Source organism: Triplophysa rosa, linkage group LG22 (genome assembly GCF_024868665.1).
Source record: "Triplophysa rosa linkage group LG22, Trosa_1v2, whole genome shotgun sequence".
In the NCBI taxonomy this organism is placed as follows: domain Eukaryota; kingdom Metazoa; phylum Chordata; class Actinopteri; order Cypriniformes; family Nemacheilidae; genus Triplophysa; species Triplophysa rosa.
The window spans coordinates 19502362-19526292 of record NC_079911.1 but is presented as its reverse complement, the minus strand read 5'-3'; the positions used below and the strand labels follow the sequence as shown (position 1 = coordinate 19526292).

Sequence of the window (23931 nt, the reverse complement as noted above, 5' to 3'; positions counted from 1 at the left end):
CTTCTCGGTTCCGTTTGCTATTATATATTCAATCGCACACGGTTGTGAGAAAGGTTCATTAATAAGATCTCATTGCTTTAATGCCACTATGTGTTTATGAATTATCTAGCTACAACAAGACGGGTAGTTACTTTTACATGCTAATTGAAATAGGCGGAATTTATTTACAATGTATTTGCATTAGTCATTATTCTCATAAAGCATTAACTTCCAAAATACCTTTTAAACATTTATTATAAAATGTTCTCAAAATAAATGCTTGCTTTTATAATATGGTATAATATCATGCTTGTATAACACTCCACGCATTCCTTCAAACTATGTAAGAGGCTTTTAAAATAATTGGATATACTTCTCCTTTATAACTAATTCCACATAAAAAGTTTTTATTAGTATTAATGCATTATGTTATTCTGAGAGGTTCCATTAAAATATGGAACATACAATACACAATCCTCACATACTCCACCTGCATTCTCTGCTTTGTGTTTCTCCAGCAACTCCGACTGGTTTCTCTACAAAGATTGGTTAGTCAAACAAATATACTAAGCATACAAGGTTATAACTTGCTCTGACATTTTATTTCTTGACACAATTACAGGTATCAAAATGATTCCCAGAGGCTCATTCCAACATGTCAGTATGATTTAAGAATAGATGAAAATCCAGGAAATCTGCACTGGTGTATTGTCGAGAACTGGTAATCACATCAATTTGTGTAAGTGATGAGTTTTCAAGCCTTGGAGAAAGGATTGCAGACGAAAGATAATAAAAGGCGCAGCGCATGCAAGACAATGAAGGCAAGCCGGAGACGAAACTGTCATTACAAATAACAATCTTTCATCTCAGGAGAAATAGAAAAAGAAATCCGTAAGAGCAGGCCGTCTGCTGCAATCGAATGTTTGATGAGATGTGCGGTGGGATTGTGAGACACTTCTGTGGCAGGTGAGAACCCAACACGGCTCATGTTATACTCACGTACGTGGTCTTTGCTATATTTTTGGTAAATGTGTCATGTAAACTACTTCTTATATAAGAGACCTTGCCATGGGGAAGCTGTCAGAATGTAATTTTGTGATCTTTTATTTGGTTTTTGATCCGAGTTCCTTCTGTTGCGTATGTAAATGTTGTTCTCGGTAGCACCTTTGGAGTTATTTCGGGAGCTAAAGGCACTTTCAAGTGCAGAACTAGAGCACTTCTTGCAGCTTAAGCCATCACTTGTGACCAAATATGTCATATACAACTTTCTTTTCTATACTTTAAATGGAGGCGTACTCTTAAAGCATGTATTGTAATTGTATATGTTTAACAATGCAAACTAAATCATTTATCCATTCTACTATCTAGTTGTTTTTTTCCTGAAGTATTGTTGTGTGATAAAGCGGGAGGAGGCTGATATTTGGTCACCGTGCGATGCCTTCTAGAAACTAAGTGCCCTGATCTTTCTCTTGAGAAATCAAGCACATCCGAGAATTAACTTTTGTAAAGCTTAAAAGGAACGTTCTGGGGAAATCCCCGAAAAATCTCACTAAATCTCTGATGTCATGCTGCATTTGTTCAGTCATTTTACCTCTAATCTCTCAAAGATGAAGCCAGGGAATTGACAGATTGTACATTCAAAACACCAACCAAAAGACAGTGTCTGTTTTATTGATGTACAACACACAACATTGCAGTCCTTTGATTACACAATGTGCACTATAGTTTATCTATATTTTATACATATATTGATGATGTTTTCGCTTAACTTATTCTGTCTATATGAGGCCAGATGTGTCGATTTCAAGATAATGCATCCCTTTGCAAGTTAGTGCTACAAGTGTTAAATAAAAAAGCAAGAGAAAACATATCAACAACACCTCTTGGAAAATGCATAAATGTGACATGTTCTCTTTTCTCTAGGGCTTCCACTTACAACACAAAATCAAAATCTCCAAAAGCACTTTCATGCAAGGGCTCTGTAAGTGTTCCCAGATTTATTTATTAAAATGTTCAGTAGTTTGGGATGTGGAGCCATAACGCAGAATGACATTTCTCTGGAGTATCTGCTGACCTGCCGTTGTGACCCAATGATATCTGCACAATGTTTCTGACATTTACACAAGCACTGTTCTCTGCTTAAACATCCCTCTCCCTCTGGGTCGATGTCACGTTCACCTCACTGTTTGCATATGATCTGGATGTCTAGTTGAGGAAATAGTGAATAGAAAACAATGGGGAGACAGCACAAGCATGTTTGACCACACATGATTGTCTGTCGTCTGATTTATTCTGTCAACATAACCTGTGATTCACCTGTTTTGAGTTTTAAAATAATTTGGTTGCTGTTCTGAATTGATAAAATTGCCTTTAATAACAACAGGGTCATATAATCATATACGTAGGACATTGTGTAGCTATTTCAAAGTCATGTATTTTATTTAATTAGTTCACCCCAAAATGAAAATTCTGTCATCATTCGCTCACTCTCAGATTGTTACAAACCAGTACAAATTTTGTTGTTCTGCTAAACACAAAGGAAGATATTTCTAAGAATGTCAGTAACCAAACAGATCTCATTCCCCATTTACTGCCATAGTAGAGAAAATAAATACCTTGGGAGTCAATGGGGGATGAGATCTTTTTGGTTACTGACATTCTGACAAATATCTTCCTTTGTGTTTAGCAGAACAGAGACATGTATACAGGTTTAGAACAACCTAAGGTTGAGTAGCCTAAATGATGAATGAATTCTTGGGTGAACTGTCCCTTTAACATTGAGGCATGACTACAAGATTTATTTATTCACATCCCAAACACATCCATTTCAACAAGGCATGGGTTAAATTGACTGTTGTCAAAGGTCGTTAAACTACAAAGAACTTAAGATCGCCAATTACTGACCAACAAAACAAAACATACATTTGATCAAAGGAGGACTCTATAACTAGCTCGTCCTTAAAAAGCACACTTTTTTGTAAATAATAAGGTATGGGCAAGGTTTTTTATTAAAACAGTTTATTTCTAATTTGATAATTGGGTAATTTACTGTACAGTTAAGACATAACACATTGTACAACAATGGCTTCGCCATACTGGGGAGGGCAAGAAATCTGAAGATTATCTGTTTACTTTTTATAGTCACGGTAGAAGAAAGCTTGTTGACAAGACACTCACGTGTTGATTGCAGGACTTCTGTATGATGACGTAGTTCCACCTGTGAGGAGTCAAGTGTCCTGAAGAAGCAGGTCGAGTCCAATCCAAATTATGCGTATCAGTTGGAAGCCTTTCTTATTATTAAATATCAATAACAACACTTTAAGTGAACAAGTGAAAAATATGGTGAAATGATTGATGCATAATTCTTCAAACAGAAAGATTGCTAGCTTTTATTTTCCGTCATATATGATGTTTTCATCAGCTTTTATTCATTTTTTCCCAAATTTGGTTTGTGTTATTTAAATATTAGATAGCAAACTAAGTATGTTTAATCAAAACTCACTTGTGTTCAAAAGTATTTATTGCAGAGGTGACTTGCATCCTGTCAGATGTCAAACTCGCATGAAGTTTTCTCTCTTTTTCTTTTGCCAGCCAGCTGCGTAACAGTCCCACAGTGCCGGGCCACACCATCTGAAATTGAAAGAAAGAATATTGAAAAGATTATGCATTTAAAGCTCAGCGGGAAAGGAAGCGCTGTAATAAAATGGAATAACTGTGGTGATCTAATCAAAGGCCAGATGGCAGGAGATGATGGCGGGTTGCCTGCCAGTGGTGTGGGAAAGCATCCGAAGTCAACGTGCTCGCCTTGTGGTGTCACACCGACGCAAGTATGACATCAGCAACCAACGCTGTCCTGCTGTGCCAGTCGATGATGTCACAAGTGCACACAATTTTACTGTCAAATTGAAATACACACACTTATGTGTGCTCATACATTGGAGTTTCAAGGGTTTAAAATGATTCCCTTCATGCTCATTCATGTAGAATTCCATTTAACCTATTCGGAGAAAAGGTTGGAAATAGCTGAGGCGCACGCACAATAATGACATAGTGTTTATGTAAGACACAAAAAAGCTAACAGTTGACCCTGTCTGATAGCTAGGCTGTATTCTTAAATCATTAAATCGGAGTAATTTGAAGGCTTATTTTAATATGAATTATCTCCAGATATCTAAGATTAGTGCGACTTGTTCATTTGGTTATTGTTTCTGGCAAACCTGTTGTTATCACGCACCTTTATAGTAAATTTGCTCCAATATGTATTCCATAAAATCTTGAAGGGAGTTTTTTTCCAGCTATCATATCAGAAACCTTATCTGTCATTTCTGGAATGGGCAATTATAAAGAAATCTTTTCTCACAATGCACTCACAGCGGGTGCCCGGGCTAAAGTCACCCCGAGGGTTTTATCTCCCTTTGAAATCACGCCGCTTTTTCATTGGACCTGCTCAGATGTGTCTCAATAGGCTCTGCCTGAAGAAAGTTTGTTTTATAAAAGAAGGAAACTGTGGGTCTGAATGTCAAAATTGTAGTGTTTTAGAGAATTTAGAGAACATGTTGTTAAAACCTGAAGAGAATAAACAAGAAATGCACAGCAAGAAATGATATAATACGTGATGTGCAATGTCAACGTCTGATAAAGAACATTTTTGCCGTGCACCACCAACAATTCTGCTATTCTTATTTGGTCTGAAAACGCAGTCAATAGAGATGCAGAAGAAAAGTCTGTTCTCCTTCTGGATACTCCAACTGTCACGTCTAAAGCTGTAAGTAAGGTTGCAAAGATCCTTTGCTTGGAAACCAAAAATTTGTGAAGAGGTCAAATAATCGTCCCCGAATGGATCAAGTCCATGAGGTTTTACAGCCACACCGAGATCTATATGACCACCCCAACATTCACCGTAAAAGCCTCAAATAGGCTTTCAAGACAGAAAGAGTGAAATGAGGTTTTGTGAGTGGATCTTTGACAAACACAACTGGGGTCTGGACTTCAGGCAGATTGGTTGCTATGGAGACTGCACCCCTGCAGCACACTAATGGCGGGCAGCTTTGCACAGATAAGCGCGGTGCTAATCTTAGCCCATTGTCCTGAGATATGTTGCGCGTCTCTTGTGCCCTTGTGCAAAGGAACCCGCCTGCCAAATGTCTTCGCTGTACGTTTCAATTCTCCCCTCCTTAAAATTCTCTCGTGCCGCGATTGTTCTCTTGGCCCTGCTGAGAAATGCCGAACAGAGGCAGAGCACTAAAAAGCAGAGAGGGCTTGGGCATAGAAAGGATGACGAAAGATCTTTTTGTCTGAATACAACACTCGTCTTTAATTATTTATGACTTGAAGATGTTTTTTAAGGGGACAGCTTCAAATGGCCGTGCTTTCATTGTAGGCTTTTTAAATGAAACGCAAACAATACACAATAACAAATACCAGATCTCATTACATCTCTCATCGCTTCCATTACGGATTGCTCAATGAGAAGATGCTGCAAGGACACACACATTATGTAGATAGAAGCACTGAAAGGATGAAGTGAACCAGAGAAAGAGTCTGTCTCTGACCCATTTAAACACTTTGAAACAATTCTGCACTTAACTTAACTTTGGCCATAGTGCTTTATACGGACCATGAGGATGCCATTTGGGACATTTGAGTCTTTGTGCCAGACTATTGTTATAAGAGGAATGTCCGACCATCTGTGCGTGAGCTGATGGGGTGATGCAGCAAAAGCGTTTTTGCAGTTGCCCATCTAAATGACTAAATTTCAAGTTTTGGAACTTTGTCAAAGTGCCGACTGCTTGATGTCTAAATGCCTCAGTCAGACAGGTGGTCTGACATGTCCACAGGTGGGACTTTTTTACCGAAGTTACATAAAATAAACAATTATTGTTGCACTGTGCCTTTATCTACACTGTAAAATTTTGCTGTAGTTTTGCAGCAGGTTTGCCAGTAACTTACTGTAGATTTAATTTACACTTGCTTCAAACAAAAACTTACCTATAGTTCTTATATTTTCTTTCATTAAACAAGACTAAATGTCTTAGGTTACTTTTCTTGTTGTGTAAATGTATCGTAATTTATGAAGTTTTAAATATTTTTTACTAGAAAACAAAACAAAAATGCTCAGGAAGAATGTCATTTTTGCAATGTAATGCCAGTAATGCGCAAAGTCTCTTCTTGCTCATTTTGAATCTCAAAAGTCAAAGTGTTTTACTTTGATTAAAGTAAAGTTTAACTCAAATTAAAAACAGTACTAATAGAAAAATATTAAGTAGAAATCAAATCTACAGTAAGTTACTGGCAAAACCGCTGCAAAATTACAGCAAAATTGGTTACTTTTGTGCAATATTTTGTTTGAAAATGTTCTACTATATTTTAAGAGTTTGGTTCCAAAATGAGATAAATTAATTTAACCAAATTAAAGAAATAAAAAAAATGATGTTCTCATGTTTTTATTGTGTTAGTTAGCTGTATTTGTTTTAGTTATTATGGCTTAAATCAAAACAAACCAACTGCAGTGTGATTGATATGAATTGGAATTCACAATAATAAAACATGATTTTAGAACATTTTTAGAGTTATCTCATTTTGGAAGCAAACTCTTCATTTACTCCTTCAAAAGAACAGGAAGAAGCATGCAAATGAAGAATTCTGTTATCAAATCAAATCAAATCAAATCACTTTTATTGTCACATGAAAACGTTTTTTAAAGATTGAATCTCTGCAAATATCTTAAAGATGCTCACCAGAATAAATATGTGCAGAGAGACATTCCTTTCAAACGCCACGTTGTCTGACACCTCAAAAGAAGTGCTGAAAACGTCTCTAAGCTGCATTTCTTTGCTTTCACGGCAGGTTTTGCCAATTATGTGCAAATTGCACATAACATCTCCCTCGCAGTTTTTCTCGCGTCAGAGAACATGAAAAACACATACAGTAGGAGGCACAAATGACCCACTAAGGGCATTTTTCACATTAATGTGCGAGAGATTTGAAAACCTCACTTTGTGATGCTTGTGATAAACAGCATGCTGAAAATAACTATTAAATGATTAACAGGAAAACAGTTTGTGCAGTTAACAGCGGGGTGGTCGAAGTCTTTGTTTTGACATTCAGGTCTACGAATAACATTATGCTAATAACCATTAGTCAATCAAGATTAAAAGGTACCTTCCTGCCACAACAGCATAAATATGTATTTTCCCAACCCAAGGTTGGGTAAAATAAGGTCTAACCCGGACGCTGGGTTTAACTTAAGTCTATATTTGACCCATCCATAGGTGGCAAATAACTCAGCATTTTTTTAGCGTGCCTCACATATCCACTCCTCACAAATCTAAAAGGTCAGTTTTGTCTCTACACATGACATTATAAATGCATGTAAACGATAAGTAAAGAATCTACGTTTGTATAAATTAAATATACATCATCACTAGCAGTTATTGTAGTGTTAGCTCTGTGGTTTCTATAGGCATGGATATAACAAGATATAGGGGAGATTTATCTGTATTCCACTCTTCAAGCCAAAACTTCATTACAAACACATTATGACATGAGTCAATAACATAACTTAAAGGGACAGTTCACCCAAAAATAAAATGTCACCCTCGAGTTGTTCCAAATCTGTATAAATGACTTTGTTCTGATGAACACAGAGAAAGATATTTGGAAGAATGCTTATAACCAAACAGTTCTTGGCCATCATCGACTCCCATAGGAACAAATACAATGGTAACGGTTTGATTTCCTACACTCTACAAAACATATTTTATAACAGAACAAAGAAACTTATAAAGCAATTTTTCCTACTATGGTAGTCAGTGGTGGCCAAGAACTGGTTGGTTACAAGCATTCTTCTCTTTGTTCATCAGAAAACAAGAAATGTATACAGATTTGTGTACATTTGAATAAATGAAGACAGAATTTCATTTTGGGCGAGTCTGTTCCTTTAAATTTGACCCAACCCATTGTTTGGAGGACATTGGTATTTCAGATACGACAAGGGTTTGCCATATTCATGTTTTGATGTTAAATGTAATTAATCACAATTTCTAATGACCAACAGGATTTGATAATGTTATTCCTAATCGACTTACATTTCTGACTCTAACAAACAAGTGACCCCTTGTGGACACTGAAAGAAACGGCAGATCCTAAAAAATCTGCTTCACCCATCACTGCTTTTCAGAATCCCATTTAAAACACCAAAAGGAAGTTAAATCTCAAAGCAACAAACCATCAACAGCATGTTAATACATGAATCTATTTTGTGCAAATTTCATGACATTGAATCAGATACACGAGCCTAAGTCAGAGTAAGCATGTTTATTTGGTGCATTCCAATAACTTAAGTAAACTGTTATTTTCAAGGAATTGTTAAAATTTTGTGTCCTACACCAGGAGGACAGAAGATTTACATCTCCTGTACATTGCAAAAAGACAAACATGAATGAGGTCACAGCGTCTCTGGAATTATGGGATGCGAGGCTGCATTTGAGGCAGCGAGCTCAGTGAGGCAGCTCATGGGCCACTAGCTTGTAGTGAGAGCCGCATGAAGGACAGCGCTGAGGTTCACCCTCATGGAGCCAGAACCACACGACAGCAGTGTTGTCCTCCTCACCTAAAAAGAAATAGTAACATAACTTAATACAGATTTTCAAGGGAACTATGACATTAAATGCATTACAAATGAAGCACGATCTAGAGCTTTCACTTACAGACACAGCCAACCACTCTCTTGTTGGTGACGGAGGGGACGAGGTGGGGGTCAGACTTTGATCCCGCATACTCCTTGGGCTTCAGCATGCTGTAGGGGTCCTAACAGATAAAGGATGAATATGACATCAGTAAGCTGACGCAAAGGCTCATGCTAAACAAACAAAAGCAATTCACTTTTAATTCATTATTTTCCGAAGAAAATGCACAAATAGAGCCTTTTCCATTCTATAACAGACATACACTGCAAAAACAAAAAAATGCACTGCAACGCACCATATCATCTGCAAAATCTTTAAGATTTTTTTTCTTCACAAAACTAAAGCAAGTCGAATTGCTTGTTGTGAAATCATGACATTTAAGGTCACTATGGTGCTGTATAAAAATAACTTTGGTGTGCAAAAAATATTTGTTTGTTTGTAAGACTTCTTAAAGATGGCAACATTTGATGTGACAGCTTCTGAGAAATCACGCGACTGTAAGTGATCGTAACACATACTGATCCTGTTTTCAGAGCAGTCATGATCTTCTTCTCAAGTCCGGTGGCCTGCTCCTCGTCAGTGGGAATACCTGCATGATCACAAAATACATTTCAAATAATTAGCAAATCATTTATTCACTTGCGTCGGTCCATTTCTGTGTTGACAACATGCGAGCTAACAGGAAAGCTAGCTAGCATATTTACTATCGCTTTTACAAAACTACACCGATCATCCTTATCCTTAGTAATACTCAACTCAACTCAACTTTATTTATATAGCGCTTTTACAATTTTCATTGTTACAAAGCAGCTGTACATGAGACATATTGACTATAAGCAAAATAATTAATGTAATTAATGTTTATAATACCCATTATAAACATTGAATCAAGGCGATTCTTGAAGTTAATCTACTGAGAAGCCAGTATAAACCGCGTATGAAGTCACAGCATCGACCTCCGCGGAAGGCACCATGTCCTTGGCACAGGTTCAAACTGACTCTCGGATGATGCTGCGGGTCAGTTAAAACTTTCGGATAAATAACTGACCTCCGGCGGACATCCCTCTGCTCAGGGCGGGCGCCGGAGAAGCCCGGCAGGTCGTCGCGGCCCGGACGGCGGATCTCAGCAGTAACCTTGCGGCCATGTCTTCCACTTCCCCGAAAGTATCAGAATCCGGGTGATGACGTCAGAATGCGATTATGTAGGCATGGTGTCGCATGCATATGACGTCAGGACCTTAACATTCCATACGTTCGTATTTACCAAAAACAGAAAATCCGTTAAAGGTGTTCCTTTTTATAAACATGGTTATTTGACTTCATTTCATATTTTATTTTTATCGTTTATTTCAGTGTACCCCTAGCTGCATTTGTAATCCTTTAAAACCATTTTTAAAGACATTTTTATGGCTTTATGTGTATAATCGTGCACTTACGTCTCGTCACTTCCACAGAGAATTATGGGAAATAATATTTCTGTATTATCTCTAATATCTTTACGAACATTACCAAATTGCGTGATAACTTTATGGTACTTTTGGGATTTATAATAACAATTTATTATGTTAAACAATGTTTTCTTTTGGATTCAGGGGTGATGATTAATTGACACGCCCCCAACTGGACAACTAGTTCCACGCTCATGTTATGACGTCTATGTGCACTAATATTGTAAATACGATCATTTTGACCATACTTGAAGACACTATTACATTTCAGCTGGGCTTATCAGTGAAAATACTAACGTAATATGCATGAATTTGGTAATCATTTAAAATGATGCACACGTATCATAAGGACTACAAAGTAGTTAGTCTACAGTTGGAAACTTTGATTACCATGGAATTTGTTTTGTTTTAGATGGATCCACGTGGTAAATTAACTTCTATGTGTGTGAATGTATGTAGGATAATGAATATTAAACTCTCTTATTTGTTTCTTTATTAGGTCATTTGAATCAAAAACAACTTTATTTAACTTCGAAGCCCAAGGACCACGAACCAATGATTTGGTGATGCATGTTTTTGCCTATGGCATTATGTAATACCTAGTTACGCCATATAAATAATCTCAACATAATTAGCAGGAAACATCCCATAATGACCATCAGGACCATAACCCCTCCACCAGCCCTCATCTATCGTCTCTATGCCTGTGATGACATCACCAGGATCAAATGTGATCTCTGTGTCATCCGCTGTGAAGGAAACAAAAAAAAAGATGGTGTTAACTAGGCGTGGCTTTACTGTAAATATGAATCACACTATATCATAGATATTACAGACTAGTACAGAAAGAGAATAATAATGAGTACTTTACAGCATATTTGCAATTCACTGCATTAAGATTTTGACTCTCTCACCAGCTTGGTAGTCATAAAGTGCCTTTGCACAGATGTTCTGATTATCCCCTGTGTCCTCGTCTTCAGCAGTGGGGGTGTCACAATCCTTCGAAATACATCATAAAAATAATCCACATAAATTTAGTCTGGTATTTGTCATGATCATTTGAAGTAGCCTATTCTATATTGTCACTTATGAGACACACAAAGAGTCGATTATAGTAAAAATGTTATACTCATTAGAATACAGACAATAAAGTATGAAAATGGCATTGATATGTCATGGACACTTGGTATGGTACCAACCTGGTAAACGTTCTCATATAGGTTTTCATGCGAGGACACATTTGTGTCATATTTATTACTTTTAGTATGATACACATAAGCAGGGACTGAATTCTCCACTTCTGAATCTGCAACAGGATGCAATGAATCAAATTCAAGGTAGAAATATGATTGACATAGTAAAAACGTGTTTGCGAGCACATCTACCTTCCCATTCATTCTCTGAACCCTCAGCCTGCTGAGATCGAAATGGGTCATCATCAGAGAAGGGGTCTAAAAACAGAAAGAACGCAAAATGCCATAACTGCACTAATGCAAGTAAAAGCCACAATGATCATTTGTATTCACCCTGTTTTTTCACTGTGAAGGAAGAAGTTTCACGCTCGGTTGTCGGAGCCGGCGCACGTGAGACCGAGGCGGCCGCCAAGGAGCGTACTGGAGACCAGCGCTCGCTGGGAGGATTTTCCACACTGACTGCTTGCTGAGATGAGATTGGATTTTTCCATTGACCTGGGGGAAGAGAGTAAGCCAAATTTTGGGATTAAAAGGTTTGACAATCATGTTTACTTCATCAAAGCTTTTGTCGGAAGTTCAGTCAGATGGATTTTGGGCACCTGAGATCAGAACTGTCTGTACCTGGTTGGGTATCAAAGGAAGATGTTTCACTGTTGAAGCTTCGCTCCCTCTCCTTGAACAGATCCCTGGGGTTTATGGAACGCTGAGAGATGATTGACGCAGCCTCCTGAAACAAAAGGAAGACTTTGCTATCTTCATGTCCACCAGGGCCTTTCTGTTTTTCTTCTTAACAACTTGTAGAGCAACAGTTGGGTTCTGGGAGTTAAATCGCATTCATTTTGTTCATAGACAATAGTTTATTGTTAATAATAAAGGATGAAGCTTCCAAGACAGACCTTGCATGAGCTTTGAGTTTGTTAAGCAATGATATATGCTTTTTTATACTAAAGTATACTGTAAATACACCAATTCTAAGGGCTGATACCACTGTTGTGCTCTGTTGAATCAAACTCAGACTCACGTTGGCTTTCTGCACAGACTCGGCTCGCAATATTCCTGATTTCACGTAGGGCTGTTGTTCCCTCTCATCCTAATTCAATACAAATCAAATCAGACGTGATGCATGTAAAATGTGATTTTATATTATTCAAATGAATTCCAGAAAATAGTCAGTTTTACCTCTTTTCGTTGCTCCTGTTGTTTATTCACAGATTCTTGTCTCTTTTCAAAAGTCCTGTAAGATAACAGGATTCACAACATATAAATGTGTGTATTTAAATGGAATCAGAAGTATGTGCCGCGGAAAAAATGAAGAGACCATTCAATATTTTCATTTCAAGATGTATTGTAGTCATTCCAGTCCAGTGTCGGTTGAATTTCTACAAAATCAAACCTCAGGAGTGACATAAAGTCATCCAACAGCAATGTGAAAGACTGACAGCATGACGAGACACATTAAAACTGTGATAATAATCCACGTTATCACATAAAAAAATATATTTTTACTTTTTCTAAATACAAATATGTACAAATATTACCCTTGTATTGCTTAAAAGTGAATATGAACGTTTTCTATGCAGTTTTTGAGTTCTGAAAAAATACAGAGCATCTTTTCTGTTATTTTGATCCGTTTCTCCAATTTTCACTTTTTGTTTGAAATTTGGAAGAACTATTGTTCACAGAATAAAAAAATGAACATTTTACCTAAACACATACATATAAATAGTAAATTCCAAAAAACTAAAAATAGTCTTTGAAATGGTCTCTTAAAATTTTCGGTTAGACATGAAGTTAAAGCATATCATATAACTTTTTTTGTGATTAAAGTGCAAAAAAAATTCTATTATGATTCCGAATTCCTTTCAAATTATTCACATGAACATATTAATTTCTGAACAGATACAGTATATGTTTAGCTGATTATATTTAATATGTCACCAATTCACCTCTGCTGGTTGATCTGTTTCTCTCTCTCCTTCCGCTGTCGCTCTCGTTCGGCCGCCTCTTTGGCGTCTTGCTCCACTTGTTCTTTCTCCAGGCGCTCTCTCTTCTCGTTCACCTTCCTGCGTTCCTCTTGTCGCCGCTTCTCCTCTTCTTGCTGATCCAGAAAATGGGAAAGAACTTGTCAAGAAAACAGAGCAGGTTAGAAGTAAATCGTGTTGAAATGTAGAAGTTCCTCACCTCAGCCTTGGCCCAGAAGTTCTCTCTGTCAATACTTTGGATTTCATCTAAGGCGCTGATCTTTTTATAGACAGAACCCTGTGAGGACAAAAAAACTTGTTCAGATCAAGTTTGTTAGAAGATAGATAATAATACTACGGGCTGATTTCACTTTTGTGCTCGATTGAGACTCAGTAAAACTCACATTGGCCTTCGGCACAGGTTCAGATCTCTGCGTTTCTGCTCTCACAGGAGTCTGAATTTCCTTCTCAACTTCACCCTAAATCAACACACAGCAGGCGAGAAACAGTGATGCATGTGAAATATACTTGTATATTATTTTAATTCATTTTAGGAAAAAATAAACTTTACCCATTTTCGTGGTGCCTGTTGTTTGGTCACAGATTCTTGTTTCTTTTCAAAAATCCTGTAAGATACAAGGGTTTAATGTAAAAAATAAGCATCTTAGAAGATCTAGTGGAATAATGTGTAGACTACTTCCTGTTAAACAGGAAGTTAAGGCGGGACATGTCCAATTTCTTTTATGGGTGGAGACATTTTTATTCTAGATTGTTTGTTTCTCTAAAAGAAAAGATATCCTATTTATATCTGTTCCTTTTGTTCATTTGAAGTTCATTTTGTTAAATTCAATTTTGATTCCATTCCAAATTCTTTTGAATTATGAAAATAATCATATATTCATTTCTGCGCACGTTTGTTTAGCTGATTTTATTTGATGTGAATGAGACGGGCACTAATCATTCACCTCTGCTGGTGTGATCTGTTTCTCTCTCTCCTTCCGCCGTCGCTCTCGTTCGGCCGCCTCTTTGGCGTCTTGCTCCACTTGTTTCTTTCTCCAGGCGCTCTCTCTGCTCGTTCACCTTCTGCGTTCCCTCTTGTCGCCGCTTCTCCTCTTCTTGCTGATCCAGAAAATGGGAAAGAACTTGTCAAAGAAAACACGAGCAGGTTAGAAGTAAATCGTGTTGAAATGTAGAAGTTCCTCACCTCAGCCTTGGCCCAGAAGTTCTCTCTTGTCAATACTTTGGATTTCATCAAAGGCGCTGATCTTTTTATAGACAGAACCCTGTGAGGACAAAAAAACTTGTTCAGATCAAGTTTGTTAGAAGATAGATAATAATACTACGGGCTGATTTCACTTTTGTGCTCGATTGAGACTCAGTAAAACTCACATTGGCCTTCGGCACAGGTTCAGATCTCTGCGTTTCTGCTCTCACAGGAGTCTGAATTTCCTTCTCAACTTCACCCTAAATCAACACACAGCAGGCGAGAAACAGTGATGCATGTGAAATATGTATATTAATAAAACAATTAGGAAAAAATAAACTTTACCCATTTTCTGTGCCTTGTTTGAATACTAATCTAAGAAATTTTCAATCAGGATACAATAATGAACTAGATAGGTACATTTTCTGAAGAAAATGTAGTGATGCTTTGTGGCAAACCGCGGAACTGGGCACCAGAGTGATAACACATTAAGCCACGAATGAATCTAACCAATCCCATGTCTCTACGATGTTCTGATGCAGAGATATACATATTGCTAAACTGTTGCTAGGCTAATATGTTTGGTTCTATGGGCGTGGCTTGGCATCTGCACTTGATAATACTCTAACCTATGAGTGAAACAAACCAACCCCCGTGTCTCTACGAAGTTCCTATGCAGAGATATAGGTTTTGCTAAATGGTTGCTAGGCTAACCTGTTTGGTTGCTATGGGCGTGGCTTAGCATCTGCAATTGATGATGCTCTAAGCTATGAGTGTAAAGAACCAACCCCCGTCTCTCTACGATGTTCCGATGCAGAGATATAGGTATTGCTAAACGGTTGCTAGGCTGACATGTTTTGTTGCTATGGGCGTGGCTTCGAAGCTTCATGATGATCCTGGGACACTGATTGGTTGCCTGAGTAAAACGAGCCCACCCCCTTGTCTCTATGACACTGTGTTGCAAAGATATCCACCTGAACCTTTTATAATGGAGTCTATGGGATCGGTTGCTAGGTTGCTGTAAATGGTTGCTATGGGCGTGGCTTAATAGCTTCAAGATGATCCTGGGACACTGATTGGTTGTGAGTCAAATGAGCCCACCCCCTTGTCTCTAGACACTGTGTTGCAAAGATATCCACATGGACTTTTTATAATGGGAGTCTATGGGATCGGTTGCTAGGTTGCTGTAAATGGTTGCTATGGGCGTGGCTTAATAACTTCATAATGATCATGTCACACTGATTGGTAGCCTGAGTAAATGAGCCCACCCCCTTGTCTCTAAGTGGTTGTACTGCTAAGATATTCAACACGGGACGTTTTACGCCTTATATGGGCATGCTTCCTGTGATTGGGAAATTTTGGGAGGCTCTTACACCCCAGGGGTACAACTTACACCCCATTGTGAGTGATGTCTTACAGAGCCTGATAGCCTCTTCAAATCGTGTATTATTTTCATGTTTCTACGATATCCTCACTCGGAGCTACGACCCGTCAAAGTTGGGCGCAATGTTAAGTCAATGGGATTTTTCGGGTTTTTATTCGCCCCCCATCGCACCCCCTCCACCCGATCGCTTCCAAAAGTCATCACACACCATTCCTAAGGGCCGCTCGATTTGATGTAGTCATTCATGGGTCCAAAGCGAAAAAATAACGCGTGAATATATAGGTATCAGGTTTTGAATGGGAGTCTATGGGCGCCATTATAAGTATACGAAATTTTGGGAGGCTCTTCACACCCCAGGGGTGCAACTTACACCCCATTGTGAGTGATGTTCTTATAGAGCCTGATAACCCCTTCAAATCGTGTATTATTTTCATGTTTCTACGATATCCTCCTCGGAGCTACGATCCCTCAAAGTTGGGCGCAATGTTAAGTCAATGGGATTTTTCGGGTGGTTTTCTATCGCCCCCCCCCCACCCGATCGCTTATAAAAGTCATAGCACACCATTCCCGAATAGGCCCGTCGATGTGATGTATTCATTCATGGGTCTATCGCAAAAGCTGCGGGACAAGTAGCGTGCCAAACTTTTGGCGGAACAAGAATAATTAAAGAAGTATGTATGTTCGAATAACAATAGTTATGCTTTTTCAAAGCATCACCAATAAGCATCTTAGAAGATCTAGTGGAATAATGTGTAGACTACTTCCTGTTAAACAGGAAGTTAAGGCGGGACATGTCCAATTTCTTTTATGGGTGGAGACATTTTTATTCTAGATTGTTTGTTTCTCTAAAAGAAAAGATATCCTATTTATATCTGTTCCTTTTGTTCATTTGAAGTTCATTTTGTTAAATTCAATTTTGATTCCATTCCAAATTCTTTTGAATTATGAAAATAATCATATATTCATTTCTGCGCACGTTTGTTTAGCTGATTTTATTTGATGTGAATGAGACGGGCACTAATCATTCACCTCTGCTGGTTGATCTGTTTCTCTCTCTCCTTCCGCCGTCGCTCTCGTTCGGCCGCCTCTTTGGCGTCTTGCTCCACTTGTTCTTTCTCCAGGCGCTCTCTCTCCTCGTTCACCTTCCTGCGTTCCTCTTGTCGCCGCTTCTCCTCTTCTTGCTGATCCAGAAAATGGGAAAGAACTTGTCAAGAAAACAGAGCAGGTTAGAAGTAAATCGTGTTGAAATGTAGAAGTTCCTCACCTCAGCCTTGGCCCAGAAGTTCTCTCTGTCAATACTTTGGATTTCATCTAAGGCGCTGATCTTTTTATAGACAGAACCCTGTGAGGACAAAAATGATGAAGTAACTCTAAAGACAGACGGATCAAGTCGTTCAGTAACAAATATGTGCATGTTACAGAATTTTAAGTTAACTAGTTAAATACTTTTTGTACAGTTGTACGCTAAACCTCTGTAGAAATGATATTAAATGACATTTATAAAAAAGACGGGTGCATTTGAGGCAGTGTTGGGTAAGTTACTCTGAAAAAGTAATTAATTACTAGTTACTAATTACATATTCAATAGTGTGATTAGATTACTGTACAAATGACTCTCTCCAAAAAGTATTTAATTACTTATACTAATGACTTTCTATATCCTACATCAACCTTGATTAGTTAAGTGATTCACGGATAGACACGAAATGACTTTAAATTCATTCAAATAAATCATATAAAAATACGTAAAGTACTCTTATTAACTTACTAAAGTATTACAAATGTGAGAAAGATACAGATTTAAAGTTAGACTTTGAATTGTGATGTCAATTCCACTTTTGTATACATTACACAGTATTTAGTTCAATTACATCCGAAGTAACTGTAATTAAATTACAGAAAAAACAAGAGTAATCCCTTACTTTAAGGGAAAATTAATTAAATTACAGTAACTAATTACTTTGTAACTAGTTACACCCAACACTGATTTGAGGGCAACATTATATAGTAGCTTATTGTTTTTATTCACTCACCACACGCCCAGGAGGTTCATAATTACTGTTCTGGTTTGATTCTTTGTGGGTGTTATAGTTGACGCCCGAGCCCTTGGACACCTTCTCCATGATGGCGGAAGGTTCAACGTCATCTTCTGATCGGGCATTGATGGTCACATGAGCACCCTTTGTTTACAAACATTTCAAGAACAATAAATTGTGAGTGTCCTTGTAACCACGAATTGAATTTCTTGCCTTTATATTTACACTGATACTTGACACTCACCCGTAAAAAAATTCCCATTGAATGAACGTGATTGGCACAAATTCCCTTTCTAACATCCTTGACTCCCTCACCGGTCTAAAACAAACCAAAAGTAGAACAACAACAGATTATTTGTGTGATATAAAACATACATTATTTTATTAAACATACATTTATGATTCTTTATTGTTTTTAGGCCATTGTTGTATTTGTCCGTACCCAGTTGATCAGAACAAACTTGGGAACACCAGAGCTGGGGTCGGTCACTCGACAGAAGCCGTACATGATTTTCCCACTGTTAAGCTCCTCCGCCATTTCTTCAATTCCACCATCTTTCATTCATCACAAATAAACGTTTAAACATGCAGCCAAATTGTTTTTGTATATATTCCACTGCTGTCTCTTTAAACAAGCAGTAGAGCCAGAAAGAATGACATCACACCCATGGCATGCTCATCTGCATTCCTCAACATCAGATTTGAACCAAACCCTTTTCACTCACCTCCTTTCCCTGCCACCCGGATGTCATTGCTGTTGCCCTCATAGGTGAACAAGACCCTATAATCAACAAATGTGATTCACTCAATGGATGCACAGCTGTCCTTCTCCGTTACCAACATGACATAACCTCAACAACTGAGACATCAATCTCAAACATGCAAACATAGCTCAAAACGAGTTGTGTATTTTGCCAGGTGGTGTTATATAATACGGTGCACTTCTTGAAAACGTATTTGCATGAGCAGTGCCTCGTTTTAAAATGAAAAGGCACACTCTTATCAGTACTTGAAAAAAAATAGGATGTCCAGTTAATCCTAGAAAAGACTAAAACATGATTTATTCATTCATTTTCTATGCGTAGTATGTCTGTAGGTACAGTGGTCCTACCAGTTTGTATTCCTCCTCCCGTTCACCACTTCGTTATATGCCTCTGTGAGCGCAGGTCCGTTTTTACTCAAATTTACTGCCATAATAATGTCATAACACCAGCAAGAACTCGTAATGAACTTTTACTGGAGATGTAATGATAATCCCGTCCACCTCCTTCCTCTTTGTGATTTGTCATCTGTTGGTTTACAAACGCACCTGCCCTGTTAGGTCTGGTTCAGCAAGTTTTTGGGAATTGAAACAAGGAAGGGAGAGGATCTTTATTTCCCCAGCGGTTAAACATGAACCACGTTATGCAAACTTTATGAGAAAATATTAACATTCGCCAAACAAGATAAATAATAGACGAAATAAAACCGAAAGCGCCAACTTTCTCAATTAATTTCATTGGGGAGACTACATAGTCTGAAAGATCCGAATGAATCGACTCGATCTGCCAATTCGGTTTACTGAACTGAACCGCTCTGATTCTTTCGAGTCAGCTGCGCCGTTTTACGTTATACATTCGCTGCAAACTCTGTTGTTTATCGCTGCTTTGTAATGACGTTAATGTAACCACACATACCAGTTTTACTCATAAACCTAGAGCAATGTGAGGTCATCCCTCAGCGAATCGAGTCATTTAAAAAGATTCAACGACAAAGAATCGCGAAAAGGTTCGCGAATCGGACATCAGTATAGTGGACGTAAGGGCGGATCGGGTCACGCACGGAACTAGTTGGACTTGTAAATTTACATTTCTGCGTTCACTTAGGTATAGGCCAAACATGATGCAGTAATCGAGCTTTTGCATGAGTTTGAATAGACAGCTGGAGAATTTTATTAAAAGGTCGACACGAGATTTTTTTAAATGTTTTCTCACAGCGTTTAGTGTCCAAATGCAGCACATGGGAGTTATGCTGTGTTGTATTTGTGCAATTATAGACAACGACCCATTTTTTACCCACAGGCCAACAACAAACCAGCTACGCACACTATTCTGCTGACGAATAGGAACTGCAGTTCGTTCATTAACCACACGATGTCGCTATCGGCGCGCTTTTGGCCCCCAACCTGCTGCAAATGACCAGTCGCTTTTATTAAAGCTAAATGTAGACAAAAATGAAAAAAGGTTCGAATAGAAACCCATTGGCTACCATATTGTGAAAGAAGTTGAGCATAGCCCACATATTTTGGGCATGTGTTCTCACAATCTTATTTTACACTACATTTGAATCAAATTAACTATTTGGAACCTCCTCTGCCTTCCCGAAGGAGTTGAATCAATGTGTACCTCACAAATTCAACCGCATTCATAATCTGCCAAAGAAAATCATGTGTGCGCAATTAAATTCCCCTCTTTTGAGTATGCGCGTGTGACCGCACTGGTATGCCGTCTGAGCCAAGATCATCATTGAATGAATTAATAGCAGAATTTGAACATAGTTTTATAAAGGCGCACAACACACATGATTGGCAGCCCATTTGACGTGCTATTCTAAAAAGGGGAACTGCGTTGCTCTGTAACCTTAGCGCAGAGGCCACCTTTAACAATAGTTTCAATAACAGACTCCCATTTCCCAAGGTTAAAGGGATTTGAGTAATGCACAGGCTTTTCCAGAGAGCGGTCACGGGTATCCCTATGACCGCTCCCAGCGTTTGACTGTTCGTGATATGGCACTGCCAATTCCTTTTGGGCCCATTTCAACTCCCTCTGTCAGCTCCCGAGTCTTTGTATCTGGCTAAGATGACCCAGTTTTCCCTCTGTATCGTGTTGCAGACTCCGGCCGAGTCAGCTTGTGAGTTTGTGCGTCTACGTGCACGCAGGTTTGTGCTAAGCGCGCCTGTTGACAGGTATGATATAGAGTACATCTGCCCCCAGAGCCCTCTCACACACAGCAGACAATTGAGAGCAAGAGCGTAATGGGAGCAGGGCCCCTAGGGGCCGGCCGTGGGGGTGGGAGGGCCGCAGCTCCTGTGTCATGGCTAGGCTGGTGTCAAGGTTTTGGTTTACGACCAACCCCCCAGTCTCTCTCTCTCTCTCTCTCTCTCTCTCTCCCTACACCACACACACTCAGCATTACTAAGCCATGTGCTTCACCAATCTCCGAGATTTTTCCCCTGAGGCCAATCGCTCATAATCAAAATGAATCGCCTGTCCCTGAAAGTGTAGTCGGGTTTCACCTTTTCTCTTTTCCACTTTTGCACCGTTTTAAGCAGGCTGAAATAGTTTGTTTATTTGTCAGTCTTGTTCATTCCTCACACTAAATTAACATTCTTAAAAAATGTATATTATGTTTTTTTTTTGTAGGACCAATACGTTATTTTGCATTGTGTCCATGGCATCTTTTCTTGACTTTTGAATATTAAAATCTTGTATTATTTTAAACCCCCAACTTCTCATAAACAGTGTTCAAAACCGCCTCCTCATTTTACCACGGCTTGCAACTGTAGGCATATAATAATGATATACAATTTGAGCTGTGGGATTTATTTGATTTGATTTTAATTCAATTTTATGCTTGGGTGAAAAGCGACCTGACCATATTTTCCCCATTCTCTAAACAGTAACGCAAATTTGATCACATTTTCATTTGAAATGTAATTCTGCGAAAAAATATGTCTGCGATAAAGGGGTTACAAGAAAGAACGGCTTCAGCATTTCCTATTTCGGGTCTCCTGTTTTGATGAGGTTTTCTTAAATGCCGCACCTCCTGTTGATACTTGTTTTGCCCTGATAACCCTTTTGGATTTTCTAAATTAGGAGTTGCATTATCTTCTGTGTAAACACAGTTTTGTGCTTCATTTCCTCCAGACTGGGTTAAGACTGTGTCAACATTAGCAGTCAACTGCCAGATCGTTAGCATACAACTGAGAAAAAGTCTAATACACAATTAAACGTTGTTAAATTCATGTTATCTATAACCTGACGTTTTTGTCAACTGGTGTAGTTTGAAATCTGACTCATATTTTATTAATCTTCGATGAGTTTAACAGTTTTAAACGTACAGCCCCAGGTGTTTCGTGTGTGATTGTTTGCGCCCGTTTCCCACTCAAACGTTTAGAATAAATAACCTGCCAACCTCCTCATTGCTAACTTCTCCCGTGGACACACAGACCCCATTAGCATCTGATTTGACCATACACATCATGTTAGTAAATGAATGGCAAACCAGTGAGCCCCCCTACTGGGCCAATCGATGAAGTGCTCCTCTCCAGTGTCAATAGTCAAACCCATGACCACCCCCAACCTGCGAATCAATGCGGACTCGCCACAGCTCCTCATCAGAACCATCCTTAATTAAGGGCCATTAACATTCTTTCTCACACCTATGTTTCAGGTTCCAGACCCCTTGCCGTCGAGCTTGAATGAGCAATGCGCACATTTATTCACCGGCCGGAGTGCAGCATGCTGGCCTTGAGCCAAATGGTGCCAGACCCCCGGCCCACCTGCACGTGCAGCCCGGAGGAGAGAGAGAGGAGCTTCATTGTGTGCATGTAATGTTTATTAATGTAAACCGTTGTTTATCATGCCAATAAAGCTTGTTGGAATATTGAATTCTGACAGATGTGTGAGCGAGCGAGACCCCCAGTAATGAGTCAGTGTCCATTGCTTGGGGACAGCTGCTAGCAGATTTCAGCACAATACAGCTGGTGTGCTCTAATCTCAGCTCTGGTCATATGAGAAAAATGCCAACCATTCTGAAGGAAACGGTGAGACGGGGTTGACTGTGAGTTATTGATAATGTGGCACCTTGCACATCATGAAATGCAGTCACGCTGTATGCTCGTATGATGCATGTGTATCGTTTGGTTTTAGACATTTCAGCACAGATTGTTGCTTCATCATAGGGAATTCACAGAGAATATGCTAAACGATTATAATTTTATATATTCTCATCGTTCGGTTTCAATTCTTTGTAGTCTTTTCCAGGAAAATACAAACTTTTTCCAGTCCCAGAAGAGAATTTTTTTGCTCAGAGGTTGCTCTTTCATAGCGCAGGAGATGCTTTTTCTTTCAAGTATTAACTTTAGTCTCAGATGTTTGTCAGAAGCATACGAGACAATTGTTAAAATAGATTCAAATGAATAGATTGTATAGATAAAATAATCTGGATTTGGGTAGATTTGATGAGAAATGATTGAGTTCATACTGAGATCTGCAATAATATTGACTTTTGATTGCAGACTTGAGCTCAGTTTGTATCATTGTTGACATCATCCTCATCTGAAACTCTTAATTTGGGAGATTTCCGGCTCTTTTTCTAAAAAGAAATGTATGAGACGTATGCAAGTTTCCATTTGCTCTCCATTTAATCTCATTCACTAATGTCTATGAGAAATAATCTCATCTGTAATTTGCATTTCTTATTATATTATCTAAATACAGTTTGAATGTAAGCCACATTATGGTTTGTTTTCAGAGAATGCATTGTCATTTCTCTTGTCCTGTTGGCAGATTTGTTTGAAGTCTTTCGCATTCATTATGTCACAACTATTTTTGACTACATCACCTCCTTGTGACTTGTGCCAGACTAACAGCGTGAGGTCACTTGTGAAGATCTTTAGCTGTGACTGAATATCAGTCGTCGGTGAGCTCGCGGGGCGTAACTGCACATCAGGTTGTTCCGACACATTTCACAGGAGACTTTATAACATGTGGGTTGTGGTGGTCTAAACGACATTGTTTGCTTTAACTGTGGTTAGTCCAGTCCCCACAACGTTTTATGGTCTATTTGGTGTGTTGAGAAGAGGTTTTTTCATGGAGTGGCTGTTTTTTACGGCTAGAGTTTGTATCCTAATAGTACCTCATTTCCTTTCCACACTAGGCTGGCCAAAACAGAAACAAACTGATGGCACGGTGAAGGCAACACCTCTGCTGTCCACATGGTGCTCGGCACACTGCGATTGTTCATTTTAAGTGCACTACAAGAAGACAAGACAAGTAT

General features: G+C 38.7%; 2 protein-coding genes and 2 long non-coding RNA genes across 5 annotated transcripts; 1 reads left to right on the top strand and 3 right to left on the bottom strand.

Moving 5' to 3' along the window:
* The first annotated feature begins 8 nt into the window (after nucleotides 1–8).
* LOC130546594 (uncharacterized) lies at nucleotides 9–4960 on the top strand. The gene is made up of 4 exons (XR_008961787.1): nucleotides 9–527; nucleotides 602–945; nucleotides 1903–1960; nucleotides 3571–4960. It is a non-coding gene; the product is annotated as an uncharacterized LOC130546594 (long non-coding RNA).
* A 3320-nt stretch (nucleotides 4961–8280) lies between these two features.
* Nucleotides 8281–9848, bottom strand: LOC130546599 (cytochrome c oxidase subunit 5B, mitochondrial). Its single transcript, XM_057321960.1, has 4 exons — nucleotides 9715–9848; nucleotides 9185–9255; nucleotides 8688–8787; nucleotides 8281–8590 (listed from the first exon to the last, which is right to left on the bottom strand). Exons 1-4 carry the CDS (start codon nucleotides 9809–9811, stop codon nucleotides 8478–8480), a joined length of 381 nt encoding a protein of 126 aa, XP_057177943.1. The 5' UTR covers nucleotides 9812–9848; the 3' UTR covers nucleotides 8281–8477.
* Nucleotides 9849–10473: 625 nt separating this feature from the next.
* On the bottom strand, nucleotides 10474–19229 carry dbnla (drebrin-like a). Of its 2 annotated transcripts, XM_057321958.1 has the most exons (19): nucleotides 19004–19225; nucleotides 18618–18673; nucleotides 18335–18447; nucleotides 18137–18211; nucleotides 17890–18036; nucleotides 17121–17198; nucleotides 16886–17037; nucleotides 13840–13894; nucleotides 13673–13747; nucleotides 13489–13566; nucleotides 13254–13405; nucleotides 12487–12541; nucleotides 12329–12397; nucleotides 11929–12034; nucleotides 11641–11802; nucleotides 11500–11565; nucleotides 11314–11420; nucleotides 11029–11113; nucleotides 10571–10863 (listed from the first exon to the last, which is right to left on the bottom strand). In XM_057321958.1, the coding sequence occupies exons 1-19, from the start codon at nucleotides 19084–19086 to the stop codon at nucleotides 10718–10720; spliced, it is 1860 nt and encodes a 619-aa protein (XP_057177941.1). In that variant the 5' UTR covers nucleotides 19087–19225; the 3' UTR covers nucleotides 10571–10717. The 2 variants fall into 2 exon arrangements, with proteins under 2 accessions (XP_057177942.1, XP_057177941.1); XM_057321959.1 differs by lacking the exons at nucleotides 13254–13405; nucleotides 13489–13566; nucleotides 13673–13747; nucleotides 13840–13894 and having other exon boundaries at nucleotides 10474–10863; nucleotides 19004–19229.
* Nucleotides 14361–14733, bottom strand: LOC130546600 (uncharacterized). Its single transcript, XR_008961788.1, has 3 exons — nucleotides 14658–14733; nucleotides 14473–14551; nucleotides 14361–14387 (listed from the first exon to the last, which is right to left on the bottom strand). It is a non-coding gene; the product is annotated as an uncharacterized LOC130546600 (long non-coding RNA).
* Nucleotides 19230–23931: the final 4702 nt, after the last annotated feature.